Source organism: Penicillium rubens (genome assembly GCF_028828025.1).
Source record: "Penicillium rubens strain IBT 27055 chromosome Unknown utg000001l_segment0_segment0, whole genome shotgun sequence".
In the NCBI taxonomy this organism is placed as follows: Eukaryota; Fungi; Ascomycota; class Eurotiomycetes; order Eurotiales; family Aspergillaceae; genus Penicillium; species Penicillium rubens.
In genome coordinates this window covers 3,657,412-3,675,304 of record NW_026890599.1, presented here as the reverse complement: position 1 = coordinate 3,675,304, position 17,893 = coordinate 3,657,412, and the positions used below count along the sequence as shown (strand labels likewise).

The following is a 17,893-nucleotide window of genomic DNA, read 5'->3' as shown; positions in this document are numbered from 1 at the left end:
CACGGTAACCCTGTTCAACTTGCAGCCAGCTCTATCTTGGGGTGTGCTGATATTTCAGAACCGTCCCGCATTAAAAGAACCGATGATTATCGGATGGTGTGGGCGACCGGGGAAGCTGCAACGTGTGGTTGTCGATTCTGCTGTCTCGGGTGCTAGCGCCACGCTGTGGAGGCCGACCCGGCGACGCGGTAGAGAGTCTATTAGCTAGAATAAACTCTGTAGGACATTCAATTTGAATTCGAGACGAGGCAAATTCGTGTGTTGGCAGTAAGAGCGCGAAGGAGCTTGGAGGGCTAGCGGGGGCGTGAGGAAAGCGGATGAAGGCGTATGCAAAGCTGAAACCGAGGGCGTGAGACTAGCGTCGGGCGTGAGTATCAGAGTGGAGGGCGTTATTTCATGAGGTTTTAGAAAGTGATTGCGGTTAAGGACAACCCGGGCGCATACAAGGCGTACGGGGTGACTATTGAGGTCCAGGGTTAATTGGGGGGGAAGAGGAAGAGTGGGGATAGTCGTGCTCGTGACAAAGGCGGATCAACGTAATGACGATCGAGAACAAAGCCAAAATCCGTATAGCAGGAAAAACAAACTAAAAAGGACCGAAGCTCAAGATGAGATTCATGTAAGAAGAAAGCGATGAAGATGAACCCCGTGTGAGCTTCAGATAGTAGGTACATACCTAGGTAGTCATGCGGCTCTTAGCACCGTACTTTTGAGAATTCATACCTAAGAGCGTCTCCTGAAACTTGTAGATTACTTGAATTATTCGAAGATAATTCTTTGTATTCTTTTCTCACTTTTTCTTTCTTCACTTCTTCACTTCATTCATTTCTTTATACTCCGTAGATATAACCATCTTCACTGGGCATGGTCCGTGATGCTGTCCGTGCTAGACTGTGGAGCTCTCCCCGTCTTTGTTCTGCTTTGTTCTGCTTCGTTTTGAGTGTTCCATGATTCTGTTCTATTTCTTTGCCTTTCCTCGTAAAGGTAATTCTGTATACATATGGAATTGTTGTATTGCATAGCCCCTCTACGGAGTACTCGGTATAATCGAGTCATTGGTCATGCCCCCTTAACTCGAGGTATCGAGGCTGTGACAAAGAATCCCTGTAGCACTTCCAGGGTTGTACTCGTATTATATATATATATACATATACAATTATATATATATTTGGCATCACTAGAAGGTGACAAGCTCCGCTTTTCGTGGAAGGTATTGCTACCGTTGCACAGCTCATTTTCTTTTGTTGCGGTCTATCTGGCCTGTAATATATCTATCCCAGCTGTTAAGGTACGGAGTACTTTGGATAGAACAATGGTATAAAATAAATGCCACCGATTCTGATATTTTGGCACATAGAATTCCAGTACCATCCGCAATAACTCTGCCAGAGAACAGCCTTGAGATATAGCTAGGTTAGATCGAAACCATTTCGAATAACGTCTATCGGGCAACGCTTGAAGACTGAAGGACATATTTTCGTCTCAAATTTATCTAGATATTACCTAGGTAGCATAACTCGACACATCGATTCAGACACTCGGAAAGAATTCTGCTAGGACTGACTTCACTAGCAATGGCAGCAGCAATACGAAAACGCGACATATTCCATATTTATATTTCAAAACTTACGGAAAATTACATTGTTATAAGCTAGAAATATATATATCTCGACAAATAAGAGACAGGCATTTCCTAAACTCTCCAAAGAGGCTAGATATAATCTAAAGGTCTCTAGGCTATAAGGTAAGGTGCTTATAGACCAAAGTTGTTGAGATACCAGGTTGTAATTTATCGCATTTACTATGTGTTTTGGACTGCGCCGCTCGCTTGTGCGCGCCACTCGCTTGTGAAATACGTTAGTGTATGCTTTGAGCCAGTTCCTAGACGAAAATATTCATCTGCATTATGCTATTTCTAGTGACGGCGAACTGGTCAGAAATTCTGCTTGGTGCTGAAATGACACTAGCTTCGCACAATCCTTGAGTATATCCGGTATGGCTGTATAAGTCCAACATAATTTAACTAGGAGATCCTCGCCTCCTAGCAGTTTCCTTCAGGGTATGAACCATATTGGACACAATCAAGATGTGGGTCTAGCCATCCGCCGGAGATCGCTAGTTCAGGGACCCTGCAGATCTGCACTAGTGGAGCGTGGTCTTATTCTGCGTGATATTCTCGTGCCCATCATCGTTGTGTCTAAGGCGAAATGCTTGAGCCCCGGTGTTGCAAACCAGGATGTCAAGCTCGCAAGTCACTCTATTTTCACGTGGGAACACCACACCTGACTTATAACAATTGAGGTCTAGCTATATTCAACCGGTACTTACGCGGGATTTTTTAATGGAATTGGGGTTGACTTCATTGTCGGTTCCAAGAGCAGTGAGGTCGTATTTCCCATAGTCTCGTCACTGATAGCGATAATCAGACGATACGTCTTATACCCTAGGTCATTGCTACGACTGCTCGCGATCACAGTCCTTTTGGCAAGATGCCGCATTGTGTATAGCTGAAAAAGATGGTGGGATAACTGGAATAGTACGGCAGTGAACGGAGCATTGAATGGATTGCGTGCGAGAAATGTAGCGAACTCATCAAGCAACGCTAAGCGCAAGAGGTTTGGGGGTTGGAAAAAAGCCCTATACTACCTGTTCTGGCAGGACATCACAGCAAGTTCTACTGAACGACATCTCTTATGCCCCGCACAGCTTTTATTCACTAGTAGTCTTTCGCTTGCAACTTCTACCTCTTTCTTTCACCACGGTAACTGTAGGTAGAAAGACCGATGGACTAGATATTCCAGTATATTGCACGAGATCGCTGCCTAGTCGTATCGGAGCCTAGGTGTGACACCTGGACGGAGTTTCCAATTTCACGTGAGTCTTCATGCTCGAAACAAGTTATAACTACTCCGTGTGTATTGAGACATGGGTAGGGCCCACAGTTGTCGGACTATTTTCCTCCCTTTGTCGTGGTCCAATTCGTTGCCCGGCAGATCGCCCTTACATCGATTGCCCACATCGATCGGCGGCTTTATGACGACTAAGGTCTAGACCACTTCTTGTTCTACTACTGCGCTCAAGTAGAGTGCCAATTAAGTGGAAATTTACAAATATTGGAAGGCTAGCCAAGGTTGGCCGTTTGAAGTCATATCACTCATAAGGCCGCAAAGCTCGTGAGATGGCGCCCAATGGCAGGTAGCCCTGGCCCGAACATTGGAATTAGGACTACTGATTAGTACTAGTACCTATTTGTTTCGGATAGAAGACAGGGAGAGAACACGGAGTACGGAGTATTCCTCATAAATCCTTCGACAGAAATCTTCAATATGAGATCACATCTTCTAATAATAAGTGGTGTATAGAGTAAATGCGAGAGGCTGGGGTTGTGGGTCTTAATATACGTGTGTTCCCTGCCACCTATTAATTTTGCTTGGGCCTTGCCGCTTTTTCTTGGTTTTTCAGGTGGATTGTTCTTATCGAATGGAGACTATGGAGTGCCAATGCTGTATGTATACGGAGTACCGAGCAGGGAGTGTACAGTAAGTAGTACTCTGTGCATATTCTCGATCGAATATTCCTAATCGAATGTGTCCTGTGTCACGTACCATGCAGAATAGTCATTGTACATGTAAATGCACATTAGAATCTGAACTGCACACCCGAGTGTACTACTCCGTACAATGACAAGATGTAGACTCCATGCAACAACGTGGCGTAGCTCTACCCAGGTAGCCCAGGTCCACCAGGTGGGCACAATCTCGATCCGGGATTAAATCTGATTGGACCAATGACAACCGGGGACCCACGGATCGACCCAAAAAAGAAGCGAAAACGGAGGAGGCTGGCACCTTCCCAAGACTTGTTTAAGACCGTTTGTGTACTTCCCCTAATTGACTAAGGTACTAATTTACTTGATCCTTTTTCTCTTCTTTGCTCACCTTTTACCCTTTACCAACTTTCATCTTCATTATTGCATAATACAAGATTACTTATAGCTTACTCTACTTGGCCCACCATGCGATTCTTTCTGGGTGCGGCGCTAAGCCTGCTGTCTTCCACGCTAGTTGCGGCCCAGACTTATACTGATTGCAATCCGACTCAGAGATGTGAGGCTCATAATCACTGTTGCGTCAACCTGGTCACTAACAACCAGCAGCATGTCCCGCTGATCCTGCATTTGGCCAATCTGACAAAACGTTCGATTTCACAAGTGGCGCATCTGATGCTTTCAAGTCGACCGGATCCGTCACATACGACCAGACAAATGGTGCAACCTTCACTATTTCTAAGCAGGGCGATGGCCCGCTGATTCAGTCCGGCTGGTACATTATGTTCGGCCGCGTGGAGTTCACCATCAAGGCAGCACCAGGGACGGGAATTGTGAGCAGTGCAGTTCTGCAGTCCGATGATCTGGACGAAATTGACTGGGAATGGCTGGGTGGAAACAACGCCCAAGTGCAAACCAATTACTTCGGCAAAGGAGACACATCTTCATACAGCCGTGGCGCCTACCACGACAATGCCGGAAATCATGACGACTTCCACACTTTCTCCATAGACTGGACCAGCACCCAGATTGTGTGGGCAATTGATGGCAAGACTGTCCGTGTCCTTACTCCGGAGACGGCAGACACCAACCGGTACCCAGAGAGCCCGATGATGATCAAGGTCGGTGTTTGGGCTGGCGGTGATTCAAACAATCCTCAGGGCACTATCGGTGAGTGGGAGTACCCTGCAAATTATTTCATCGTGCTTGCTAACATTTGTTGTTCATGCAGACTGGGCTGGTGGTCAAACAGACTATAGCCAAGGCCCCTTCAAAATGTATCTGAAGTCAATGACCGTGACTGATTACTCCACCGGAACTTCGTACAGATATGGTGACAGAAGTGGGTCGTGGAAGTCAATCATTGCGGAAGGAGGCCAAATCAATGGCAACAAAGGCGCCGAACCCACGTCGACCGAGTCCGCACCTGAAATTACTGCAACCATCGACAGCGTCCCAGTTCCCTGGAGTGGAACCCACAAAGAAACCACAAGCTGGGTCACTCCAAACGTCTGGCCCTGGGTGGCGACCGGCTCTCCTTTGGCCTCGTCGACAGGATACCAGTATGAATGGGAGTCTAGCTCCGGCCACAACAAGCCACCAGGTGGAGGCTCAATGAGTGAGCAATCCCCCGAATCCCTTCTTGATTAGATCCGTCCATTAATATCGAATCCTTTTCAACACAGTCTACCTCCCGCTTTATGTCAGCAGCATTGCCTTTTTCTTCGGTTGCCTTTTCCCGCTCTGGCGTTGATTTCACGAGGAACCTCGACTCGATTGACGAGTGGAGCCGCATATTCGACCAGACCCAACACTACCATTACTTCTACCAAATACGCTCGCTCACGAGGCTACACCCGCAGCTTTCGGCCCTCACATGCTCGATCGGTGGGCGGTGCGAATATCCCGTTGCTGCGATGGCGGGTGTCTTGTGTGCTCTCTTTGGACATGTTATTGCATTGGTTGAACGCATCCGCGTTTGTATTATTATTTGATGACTTCATCGGACCCGGCGTTGGCTTATATTTTTATTGGACATGACACATGAGCGATGACTTCAACGGCTCACGAAACAGCCGCAGCATTTGGACGCTTAGAGGGAGCTTCTTTTCTTGTTTACACTTTACTTTTATTATTCATAGATGTCGAACGCGAATATCCAATCGATGGAACACGCGTGCCCTACATACATAACGAGCCTTCATGTATCCATAGCTTACTGGACTACCTATAGTCTAAGAAAAGCCCTATTTTCCATACGTGTCTTCACCCCGCACATACAATCCGCGTTACTGTAACTTTCACCAGCGAGTTCCCAAAGCACGAATTCTGACCTCAGGGCATGGGTAGGATTACTGGAGTGAAAGTAGATTCACGGCCAGAATAGGCTTGGTCTGAGGTCGTCGTACCAAAAAAAGTAATAGCTCTTTGGGTTTCGGCACACTCTATCTTGACAAGATGGTGACGATGAGGGGTTAAAGTAGAAAGGTAGAACACAAACACCGGTTTACATCATGAGATACACAACTGTAACTATTGCAAACAGATGAAGGCATAAACCAGGGTATCAAGAAGATCAAAGAAACAAGGACTATCTAAAAAGACGGAGAATAGCCAAGATATCGTTTGCTGCCTACAGACTAGAACAGCCCTGGGAGGAATCGGAGACAGCTGTGATCCATGGCTCATTTACGGAGCCATCAAAACCTTGGAAAAAGTGAGAGACACCTCACTCTGAAGATCGACTTCTTGCTTTTATAAATTCTATCATTCTCTCCAAGTCTTCCTTTTCCAACTCTCCCAATACAACCGCTTCCCAACATGAGCGACAAAAGCGCTACCATCACTGCCCGCCGAGCCTTGGCTCTTCCAGAAATCGTGGGTGGAATCCTCGTTTGGCTCGACAAGGGCCCTATAAATTGGTTACTGGATTGCGCCTTGGTAAACAATACATGGTTCCACGAAGCGATACGTATATTGTGGAGCGACTTGGAAGCACATGAGATCTTCCTCGAGGAGGCCATGATGGGAATTTCCCCAGACCGCCGCCAGATGTATGCCAACCTTGTGAAGATTGCAAGTGTGGCAACCTATCTCCCGGAGACTGAACCAGTGTTTCAGCCGGCTTTGGAAAGCGTGGTCTTCCCGCAGTTACACACTTCGTACCTTGTTTTAGCCTTTCACGGCTCGGGAACTGACAAGTGTATCCGTATCCCAGCCCTGAACATGCCAAGTCTCCAGACCCTTTATGTCGAATACGCGACACCTCTCAACATGCCAGGTACCATCAAGCACGCGGTTGGGCCCAGGTATCTATACCCTGATCAATGGGACTATCTCGCTGACCAGATATCGGTTTGTGTCACTGGCTATCCTCTGTTGCACCGTGTGTCTAACAACTCTGCATATCTAGAAGCTCTTTCCGAGGTTGGTAAATGTTCAAGTTGGGATACCGGCCATCCTTTATGTTGCCGGCTTTGAGACGCTATCTGAAAGGTTGCCAAACTTGAAACTTATCAGCTTTGAGGATATTTTGTCCCTATCGGACGTGGACAGTAGTGAGGGAGATACAGTTAGTGAGCATTCTGATAGTGAGGATTCGGACGAGGAGGATTCGGACGACCAGGATTTGAACTCGGACTCAGACGACCAGGACGCGGATGACGAGGATACAGATGAGGAGGGCACAACGTATACATACACCGTGAATGCAGGTGAGAGATGAAGAGGATAATTCAACTTCCCGTCTCTACATTCTCATGATAATTGTTGTACTGTGCTTGTGTTGGATTTTACAGTATTTTTGCTTCAACTCAGCTGGCTTTTTAGTGCACGCTTCGGGTTTTCTTGCTTTCTGGAGGTCTAAGACGAATGGAGGGGTCAAGTGTATGATGGATGCGATGGGCACAGAAGTGCAGAACTACAATGTTTTGGGGGACCTAGATAATAGTTATGTTAACCATCTGTAACTTTCTTTACCATTAATTTCAATCTGTTGGACTGAGGTGTTCCGGCACTATCATGGGCATCCCGTGTGATTCAAGGCCTACTCCATTGCAATCGATAATATTGAAAACTAGATGGCTTGTGAAATCTGACTGCCCAATTCCATCTACCAGTTATCTTCTAGTTAGCCAAATAGGATACCGGATATGCTTAGCATAGTCCGCCTCATCCTTAATAGAAATATAGAGGTCCGTGCCCATCTCTGGAGGATCTTTTATCGGACGCTTCAGGGGGCTGTAGAGTGTAAAGCGCCGGGGCCAACGAAGTGATAACATGGGGCTCTTGACGGTGATAATGCGATGGGACACGGCCGTAGGAGGCATATCCAATGTGAGTCTTATCACTATTGTACAGTTCACTGTAGGTAACCACATCTCTGAGTTCCCTGTCTATTACAGATGCATCCGCGGCGAACGGGACAACCTCGAAAAGGAAACCTTATATATACCTAGGTATGTGTGTTTCTTTCTTTTGAGCTTAATTCGGCATTAAGTATCCAATACTCTGACATTTAAACAGCTTGCCGCAACATTATTACTGCCATTATCATAATTTCCCTTCTGTATTAGTAGTTCGAGCCGAATGTTTCTGATACCAAAATGACTACACGCCCCTGAAGTAAATTACTGCAGCTAAATAACGGACATAAGGGGGAAAGCTGCCTTAGTTCGTGAGGGATCCTCTGGTTTGGGTTTGACAACTCCAGCCTATTCTTCTGTGGGCAAGGAGGAAAAAGGCAACGAGAAATACAATTGTATGAACTAACACGGGAAGGAGTGGAAGAGCAAGGATTGGTATCTAAGAAATTTGAGGCTTTCGGAAAGGGAGAGGTGGATCAGAGTTATAGCTCTGTGTTGACTGGACGGAAGAATTACCTAGGTATGATGGACGCTGGAATCCGTTGACTGCAACGGTGTAGATATTTCACGATATCTGGCTATGCTCGATAGCAGTTTCATTTTGGAATTGCCTTATTTCTGACTTCCTTAGTACAGGTACGAGTATTCTTATATATTTAATCATAGTCTATGTTTTCTGGTCTCAAATGCTCTCCAAGCTCTGTAGCTTGACCAATTCAAAATATCTTCCACCCAGCTCCATTAACTCCAGGTGCGTTCCCTGTTCCACAACGTTGCCTTCGTGCAACACTAAGACAGGTTAGTCCAGTTATCAATAGCTATTGAATTGAGGTCTGTTCTCACCATAAATACAATCGGCCTTCTGTACCGTACTTATGCGATGCGCAACAGCGACTGTCGTTCGGCCTTGAGCTGCGGCATTCAGTGCATCCTGGACGACCTTTTCCGACTCCGAGTCGAGCGCAGAAGTGGCCTCGTCCAGGAGGAGTATGCGTGGATCACGCAGAAGAGCTCGCGCTATAGCTATCCGCTGTTGCTGCCCGCCAGAGAGCATGCCGCCTCTCGCGCCTATAACCGTCGAGAAACCATCACTAAGTGGAACGTTAGTATGCCTCCGTTCGAATCTAACGGACAGAAAAAGGCTGTAAGGACAGAGGTGGCTCACGGTAGGGAGAGGATGAAGTCGTAGATGTTGGCATCTTTGCATGCTTGGATGACTCTCTCTTCGCAAAGATTATCGTCGTCGGTCCCGATGATGATATTCTCCCTAATTGTTCCTTGATATAGTGTCGGCTCCTGACTAACTAGAGCAAGATGGCTCCTGTAGCTCTTGATGTTCAACTTCGAAATGTCTTTCCCATCCACCAAGATCGTTCCGGCTTCTGGATCGAAGAACCGCTCCAATAAAGAAATGATGGTGCTCTTCCCACATCCACTTGCCCCGACGAGACCTATGTATTGGCCCGTTTGTACACTTAAGCTGAGGCCATTCAGAACCACACTCTCCGGTCGGCTAGGGTATCGGAAATAAATATTTCGTATCTCTAAGCTGCCATCCATTTTAGGTAACTGCTCACCAGTCTTTTGACGGGTGTCAATAGTGACAGGTCGACTTAGCAGCGTTTTGATATCTTGGGCTGCTTGACGGGATTTGCTCATATCTGGGGCAAAGGAGAAAATCGCTCCGGCGCTGAATGCGCCGGCGATAACCGCAGCGTAAGCAATAAAGAACTGCACCATTGAATAGCCTTCGTGGATGATCAGACTCCCTCCATACCAAAAGGCTAGCGCGACACAGAGAAAGTTGGCCGACTGGGAAGCCGCATAAAACATGGATGACTTCAGCGTTGAAATGACTGACTTTTTTCGTTGCGTTTCCAATATGGTGTGGTACTCCTTTTGCACATGGGTCTCGAGGTTTAGCGATGCAACCGTCTTGATAGCAGAGCTTGCCTCACAAGCATAGGCTGCTGAGGCGGCATATGCAGCCTTCGACTGTTGAGCAATTTCCCCAAGGAGCTTCAGTCTGACGAGACCACAAGTAAGAACGATGGGAATAGTTGCGGTACAGACGAGCCCCAGCTTCCAACCTATAGCAATCGACACAGCCACTCCAGCAACCAATGTCGTCGAGACAATGAATATAGAGCCCAGTGTGACACCACTTATCCCAGCAAGGTTGGTAGCATCCGTGGATAATGCCGCTGTAATCGAACCAGCCGAGAATCCAGGTTTGTCGAACATGGAGATATCCTGATGGAGAATTGCGCGGAAGGAAGAATCTCTGGCACGGTGAATCAAGCGCTCGGAGCAGTAGGCAAAACAGAGACCTGATGCTCCCCACCCCAGAAATACAGTACCTCCCAGCATCAGATACATCAGGCTCCAGAAGTTGACATCATCGCGGAGCTGTCCATACATATTCGGAGGCAGCGATAATGCTGCGATAGCTTTGCCGTAGAACACAGCCTGCCTGGTGAGATAGTCAGCATCAATACTCTGCACGCCGCGTGATGAAGGAGTCTTACGTGGGGTTTCCTGCGCCTGTAATAACCGAAAAGATCAGACCCCAAAGCATTGTGAATGTCTCTTGTTTGTTGAAGTTGGCGACGAACTTGATCAACTCCCATAAGGAGAATCTGCCGTCAGCTTTGCCATCCGAATCTCCGTCCTGGCCTTCAGAAACTGGGTCCTGCTCAATTTGGTACGCGTGCTTGTGGGACTCATTACCCTCATCTTTTGAACCAGGGAGCTCCGCATCCGTATCGAACGTGGACCTTTCTTCACTGGGGCCAACAACTCTCTCCGTGGACATGCGTTGCTTCTCCACCAACTCGTAATACACTGATCGTTTCTCAAGTAGGTCGCTGTGAGTTCCTTGCTCGACAACACCCCCGTGAGACATAACAACAATGTTTTCTGCCGCCGTGATAGTAGATAGTCTAAGAATAATCAGCGTGTGTCGTCAAGATTAAATGAAAAGCGCATACCGATGACTGATTGTGATCGTTGTCCGACCTTTAGCAGCAACATCGAGCGCCGCCTGTACTAGCCTCTCGGCCTGGGCATCGAGAGCCGAAGTAGCCTCATCCAGTAGCAAGACTTTTGGATTGCTAATAATAGCCCGTGCGATGGCGACTCGTTGTTTTTGTCCCCCCGAAAGCAAGGAGCCTCTTTCTCCGACGCTGGTGTGGAAGCCCTTCGGCAAGTTGGCGATGAAATCAAAGCAGTTCGCTGTCTTGGCGGCATCAAAGACAAGGCTTTCTATCACATCAGGAGGTGAATTTTCGTGCTCGGTGCCGACCAGACCAAATCTGATATTTTGGAATACAGTTGTGGCGAAGAGTGTGGGCTGCTGTGTCACGATTGCAATTTGTTGGCGATACCACTGCAAATTAAGAGATGCGATATCGTGGCCATCGAGTACTATTGTGTCAATATTAGCACGGTTCATCGCGCACAGGAAAGACCTCTCACAAATTTCGCCGTTTAGTGGTTCATAAAACCTTTCAATCAAGCCCGCTAATGTACTTTTCCCACAACCAGAGGCACCAACAATGGCTGTCGTCTTGCCAGCTGGAAATCGAAGATTTACATCATCTAAAGTGAGGACATCCGGTCTCGAGGGGTAAACATAGCGAATGCTCTTGAGCTCAATCGTCCCGGACACAGCTTCCAGTCTTCTTCCTGTGGTTGAGGATGGATCCAGTGGTGATTCCCTAGACACTGTTGCAAGAATCTTTCCTGTGGCTGCTATACCGGTTGAAAACGCTTGAAAGTTGGGTGCTATGTTACCGAATGTGAACGCTCCGGTCAAAGTAGCAAGGAGGATGGTAATCAGTGCCCCCAGTTCCACGTCTCCAACAACCAGATAACGAGATCCTTGCCAAAATGTCAGTCCATAGGTCCAGAAGATGACACCATTCATGACGGCCATCATGGCGGCAAGAGCAATGCGACTTCTAAGACCATATTTCTCGGCCTGGGTGAGAAACCTTTGGTACCGATCGGCCAACTTGTCTTGAATCCCGAACGCAGTTACGTGCCTGATTGAACTGATGGCTTCCTCGGCAGCTGTCGATCCTTCTGCATATGCCGCCAGTGACTTGTGGGTATACTTGACCATGAATGAAGAGAAGAAACTCATTGATCCAGTTTCTGCGACATAGGCCGATATTAGAATAAGCGCCATACGCCAACTTTCCACGAAACTGATGATGAGCGCTGCCCCGAAGTTGGAACAGGAGTACAAAGTCAGAGATAGCTTGCCGGTCAACGAATCTTGGATCAGATTCATATCCGAGGTGATTCTGGTTGTGATCTCTCCAGCTCCTAGGACATCGAAGAATGCGATGTTTTGGCGAAGGATAGCGGCGAGGTATTTCTCTCGAAGTCTTTGGGTGATTTTTTCTCCTCCAATCATGAATCCGGCTGTCGAGATGTAGACCGAAACAAATTGTCCGATGGCGATGTATACATAGTAAAGGGCGAATTTCGCGACCAGGGATGAAAGATGAGATCCTGAAGACGTTCCGATGAAGAACTCTTTGAATGCTTGAGCCAAGCCTCCCAAAAGGAGCTATATGAAGGATATCAGCTTGGGGGACAGAGTACCGGCGGAGAGCAGCTCACAAAAGACACAGGTTGAAGAGCTCCCCCTATTATGGCTGCAATTGAGCTGATAACCAGAAGAAGTAATTCATAGGATGTTGTGCATGTATACAAAAGAGCCAACCGGCTCATCTGCGACTCCGGGGTGTCGATTTGTCGCCTAAGGACCTCTTTTTCATCGTCCTGTAACTCCAGACGGAGCGCCCCGGGAGAAAGGGACCCGTCTTTTTCTAACATACTGATTTCGCCTTCGGGAATGGGTTTTTCGACAAGCGCTTGCCAGAGGCATTGCGAGAAGCAAGTGGTCAAGATGAAGTATTGATTCCAATGCCATCTCTTGATATGTTGGACCAATTAAGAGCAGCCATCCCCGGCCACTCATCATGACTCATATCGCACTATCATGCACTGGATTGTGCCATCTGAGAAATCAGCAAATAAAGGACTTGCAGTAAGTACCCTGGTCCCGGCGACATCCAGACAAAGTAATGTGGGGCCGAGTCAACTGAACACGCACCCACCGAATAAAGCCCACTCCGACAATTGGAGTGTAATTTGTTGCTGAATACGGAGTATAAGACGCTGTCTTTTCACCACCCATCGCTTAATGGAAAACCGTATGAATAGAACTGCGCCCAGCAATGGTAGCAGTCGGGAATGAATTTGGGAAGCTTGAACCCCATGGAGATAATCGAAGGTCACCGAAGATAACACCATATTGGACAATAGAATTGAGACCAATTACAGAGCCAGTGCTGGTGAATACTTTTCGATCGAAACTGCTTACATTATTGGCAATTATCAATGAGCCCATGTCTCCAATCGGAGATGAGAAAATCGAGCGTCTAACCACTTCGGTGTTTCCGTATCGGTCTTAGTTTCGTCAGTCGTAGTTTGAGACCTTGGGCATGGATCGAAATAGAGAGATGAAGCTCCATAGTTTATCCCCAACTTACTTCTTTTCAAGGTGAGAGGATGGCAGACCCTTTTGCTACCTGGAAGGTCGATTCGACAGACAAAGGTCGCAATTTAGCACTCTTCAAGTCCATGTAGGTCATAAACCAGACTCGGCAACCAAATCGAGAGCTGTTCCAATATATGCAACAGCAGTAAGATCTTCAATGCCCCTTTGTTTTATCTAGTGCTGATGAACAAGTCTTTTGTTTTCACCGATACCGAGCATGCAAAAAGAGTCTGCACAAATCAAGAAGGCGGATATGGTGAGTTCCTCCTGCCTTTCTCATCCGGACATATATTAACTCGTCTAGTATATTCCAGAATTTCAAACGTTCGTATCTCAACTCACCGCGAACAATACTTCTCTGATTTCCATAGCCAACTGTCGAGGTATTTGAAAGGAGAGCTGCGGCTTTAGAAGGTGGCACTGCGGCTGTTGCAACTGCCTCCAGCCAGTCTGCTGTGTTTCAAACCATCATTGCTTTGGCAGGATCTGGAGACAACATTATCTCCTCGCGCAACCTATACGGTGGGAGCTACAGCATGTTCAAAACCCTCCTCCCTCGACTAGGTATTAAGGTGAGATGGGCATCAAGCGATAAGCCTGAGGAAATTGCAGGATATATCGATGAGAAAACAAAGATGGTATTTGTAGAGACCATTGGAAATCCTCGGTGCAGTGTACCGGATCTGCAAGGAATAGCAGATGTCGCACATCGACAAGGCGTTCCATTCGTTGTCGACAACACATTCGGGGCATGCGGTGCCTTTTGTCGGGCTACAGACCATGGAGCGGATATTGTGGTTCACTCGGCGACAAAATGGATCGGAGGCCATGGAACCTCGGTTGGTGGGGTGATAATAGATTCAGGGCAATTCGACTGGGGACAAAGTGCAGCTCGTTTTCCTCAGCTCATTGAAGAATCTGGACCTTTGAACTTTTCTTATTGGAGAACGTTCGGCAATTGCGCATTTGCAATGGCCCTTCGAATCAATGTGGTAATGGAAGTAGGCTCGGTTCTCGGTCCTTTTGCTGCTCAGCAGCTTCTCCTTGGGTTGGAGACTCTCAACTTGAGATGTGAGAAAATCGGGTCAAATGCGCTCAAAATAGCACGCTTCTTGGAGTCAGATCCTCGTGTTGCCTGGGTAAACTATCCAGGTAGGCGATCCAGCTTGATTGGACGTCTTCAACTTTTGTGACTTACCTTCGCTTCGTAGGACTTGAGAACAGTGAATATTACGGTCTCGCGAAGAGATACTTGGTCGGCGGGTTTGGCGGTGTTATCTCTTTCGGTGTGGCAGGTGGCGCTCGTACAAGTGATATTCTGATTGACAGATTGCGCATCATTTCAAACATGACAAAGTTGGTGGCTTGAGATCCTTTCTTGCTTCAGGCGACTAACAAATTGATAGTGTTGGTGATTCGAAAACGATGATTACTCACCCCTGGAGCTCTACTCATGTCATCACGTCCGAGGAAGATAGGATTGGAGCCGGAATCACAGAGGAGATGTTTCGTCTATCAGTAGGGACGGAAGATGTCGAGGATCTCATTCATGATTTTGATCAAGCACTGGCTAGTCCGGATCCACCGACGAAGAATGTGAGCAGTAAGCGCTCTCGAGCGGTAGCACCGACTTCAGATGACGAAACTGCGCAGAAGCGACAAAAGAAAACAGAGAATATTCGGAACAGAGAGAGCAGAAGGATGTGTGGACAGTCGAGCAAAGAATAGCGGCCATTTGATTCAACGATTCGCAGTTAGTTAATCCAGCACTGAGAGGTTGATTTTGTCTACATTAGAGCATCACTCATTTATTCGAGCAATTAACTTCAGCATGATCATTATCAGAAACATATCCGGTACTCTGTGCACACATGAGATCAATTGCAGTCCTCCCTACAGAGTAGATCTAGAACTGATAAGCCTGACCGCCCAATGCCCAAGTGATAAAGATTCCCTGGACATCGACAACTTATTCTCTACAATCTACTTTCATCTGCATATTCCAGCTATGGGGGACTCAACAGAAATCGAACTTGCCCCTGAAGCCCTAATCTCCAAATTCCAAGTGAACAAGCTCCTCAAAAAGTCGAGTGACCAATAGGAACCTTGAAACATATAAATATCCACCGACCTCGGGATCGCCAACGTCTTATGTCATCCAGCTGTCGCCCCACCTGGGCATCTACCTACCGCCTACCTAGATAGGTAATCCATGGATTGATTTTTCGATTATTCAACACCCCGATTCCTCCCGAGGTCATATAATCATCCTATCGCCTCTCCATTTGTCATGCTTCTTTCAGAACTCCACGGCCTGCACAATTTCGATCTACGTCAAGACAGGAACTTCTTACAATATTCAGTTACGGACAATGGGCGAAGAAACGGCTAAACCGAGTGGTCGCAAACGAGGTCGTCCTCGAACTGTGACCGATGATCAAGAAGTGCCAGAGGTGGGTCAAACGCTAACGCTCCAATTGCATATGCTTATAATCATTAATTTATAGAGACGTCGCAAACAACTCCGGCTTGCGCAGCAGGCATATCGCAAAAGAAAGGAGACCACGATCGGTAACCTACAGAACCGCGTACACGAATTAGAAACCGGCATCGAGAATATCAGCCACTCTTTCCTCTCCTTCAGTAGTCTTCTTATAGAAGAGCAACTCCTCTCACAATATCCGCATATCGCATCGGCTCTTCAAATCATAACCCAGCAATGCGTGTCACTTGCGAAGGCTGGGAGTGAGGATCCGAGTGAGGGAGCCCTCCCCGTCGTTCGGGCCACAAAAGAGTCTCAAACCACAAATAATAATATACCTCCAACCCGAGTTCTGGATGGCGCACACTCAGAAGGTTCAACGGATGCCGAGGATATAATACGACCAGCTGCTACGGGCTGGCCCGGCCCTCCTACTCCACCATATCAAGGTCAATCCATATCACCGTTCGACCTCGTCATGTCGTCATCTACTGTTCAATTTCCTCATACCACCCCGCCATTATCGAATTACTCGACACTAGATCCACAGTCTAGTAATATAATGCCTGCCAGGCAATGGAATATCGCACAGCGCATAGTCCGGACTTGCTCTGAGCTGGGATATCGCCTTCTCATCGACAAACCAAACAGTTCCTTAGTCCAGCATATCTTTGGGTCCGCCCTGAGCCTGCAACAACGCAATCGTCTGATCTCAGCACTTTACGCTGTCATGCAGGAGGACACCGGTGTCTTGACAGACCCCAAGGCTGATGTGCTTCATACCCTGCTGTCTGGACACAATATGAACCCATGCTCGGATGAACAACTCCAGATCTCATCTAGAACATGGCAGATTGCGCTCGAATCGACTTCTGGTGAGTGGATGGATGCCATCGGAGTTCAAAGATACCTGCGCGACAAGAGAGCGATCTTTGAGAACTTTACCGATTCCCTTGGCCCTCATGGTTATTCAGTCTCGCCTTCACTTGATATAACAGCTTTCATCAAATGTAAGTTCTCCAGGACAGAATATCTCCAAGAAGTCCACTAACACTACTGTAGCCCTCTCAAAGGAAGCCATATGCGTTGGGAATGGACCGGCATTCCGACGGCAGAGCGTTGACAAAGCTCTTCGGCTGGCCACGATTAGTGGGCCGTGGGATTTGGATAATTTTTGTAATTTATAATGAACATTTCTACCTGTAAATATATAATGTATAGACTAGGGCATGTGGCCCGGCAATTCAAACAATTGAGTATACCCATTTGGTTATTAGCAGCTGCTGCCCTAAGTTTCTACAACAAAGTCTCATCCAACCCACATTGTTATCCTGCTGCCGATTTCGGAAATTGGGCCGTTTCTGAGATTGATAATAAGAGCTCATGATTAGAACGCTATCTATATGGGATTGAAGTTGCTCACAAGTTTCATGATGCATTAGCTCCGTTAGATGATTGGATGTAAAGTGGATCAGAAACGACATAACATGTAGACTCATAACTCTCCTGCATCTACAAGCTCTTCAATATTCAATCCAATACGCAAAAGTGCGACCTATGTTACAATTGTATTGGGACGAGCTATAAAGCAGCTCTTTTTCGTGGTAGGCAAAAGGCCACATTGTCATAGTCCGAAAATAATTCCTGACCTCATGCACATCCCTACTATATCAGCCTCGTATAACCTGCAGGCGATGTTTTTACCTCTACGCCCTTCGGCGGCATGTGGATCTCCGGGTAGCACCGCAAGAGGGGGTCGGCGTGACTCACCCCTCTCCGTGTTCTCCGTGTCTCGAGCAATGCGAAAGTTATCATAAGAGCCAAATTGAGTCACTGCGCATCGATTTCGTGTTATAAATTCTCTTCGTGTCGTTGAACTTGCGGTGGTCAGAACTTATCCCACGACTATTGTCAAGTTTTCTTGC

At 47.2% G+C, this 17,893-nt stretch overlaps 6 protein-coding genes across 6 annotated transcripts; 4 read left to right on the top strand and 2 right to left on the bottom strand.

The window, feature by feature from the left end:
- Positions 1 to 2,142: 2,142 nt before the first annotated feature.
- On the bottom strand, positions 2,143 to 2,498 carry N7525_001434 (uncharacterized protein; the record flags this gene model as incomplete). Its single annotated transcript, XM_061211896.1, has 2 exons — positions 2,143 to 2,257; positions 2,329 to 2,498. 2 exons carry the CDS (start codon positions 2,496 to 2,498, stop codon positions 2,143 to 2,145), a joined length of 285 nt encoding a protein of 94 aa, XP_061071122.1.
- A 1,517-nt stretch (positions 2,499 to 4,015) lies between these two features.
- On the top strand, positions 4,016 to 5,197 carry N7525_001433 (glycoside hydrolase family 16 protein; the record flags this gene model as incomplete). The annotated part of the gene is made up of 3 exons (XM_002557921.1): positions 4,016 to 4,106; positions 4,157 to 4,717; positions 4,779 to 5,197. 3 exons carry the CDS (start codon positions 4,016 to 4,018, stop codon positions 5,195 to 5,197), a joined length of 1,071 nt encoding a protein of 356 aa, XP_002557967.1.
- A 1,170-nt stretch (positions 5,198 to 6,367) lies between these two features.
- On the top strand, positions 6,368 to 7,271 carry N7525_001432 (uncharacterized protein; the record flags this gene model as incomplete). Its single annotated transcript, XM_002557922.2, has 2 exons — positions 6,368 to 6,901; positions 6,960 to 7,271. 2 exons carry the CDS (start codon positions 6,368 to 6,370, stop codon positions 7,269 to 7,271), a joined length of 846 nt encoding a protein of 281 aa, XP_002557968.2.
- A 1,322-nt stretch (positions 7,272 to 8,593) lies between these two features.
- N7525_001431 (uncharacterized protein) lies at positions 8,594 to 12,759 on the bottom strand (the record flags this gene model as incomplete). Its single annotated transcript, XM_002557923.2, has 7 exons — positions 8,594 to 8,700; positions 8,755 to 9,002; positions 9,077 to 10,384; positions 10,440 to 10,853; positions 10,902 to 11,337; positions 11,389 to 12,490; positions 12,544 to 12,759. 7 exons carry the CDS (start codon positions 12,757 to 12,759, stop codon positions 8,594 to 8,596), a joined length of 3,831 nt encoding a protein of 1,276 aa, XP_002557969.1.
- Positions 12,760 to 13,703: 944 nt separating this feature from the next.
- N7525_001430 (O-acetylhomoserine aminocarboxypropyltransferase/cysteine synthase family protein) lies at positions 13,704 to 15,214 on the top strand (the record flags this gene model as incomplete). Its single annotated transcript, XM_061211895.1, has 4 exons — positions 13,704 to 13,742; positions 13,858 to 14,638; positions 14,698 to 14,842; positions 14,893 to 15,214. The coding sequence occupies 4 exons, from the start codon at positions 13,704 to 13,706 to the stop codon at positions 15,212 to 15,214; spliced, it is 1,287 nt and encodes a 428-aa protein (XP_061071121.1).
- Positions 15,215 to 15,858: 644 nt separating this feature from the next.
- On the top strand, positions 15,859 to 17,155 carry N7525_001429 (bZIP transcription factor; the record flags this gene model as incomplete). Its single annotated transcript, XM_061211894.1, has 3 exons — positions 15,859 to 15,939; positions 15,994 to 16,978; positions 17,031 to 17,155. 3 exons carry the CDS (start codon positions 15,859 to 15,861, stop codon positions 17,153 to 17,155), a joined length of 1,191 nt encoding a protein of 396 aa, XP_061071120.1.
- Between the last annotated feature and the right edge of the window lie 738 nt (positions 17,156 to 17,893).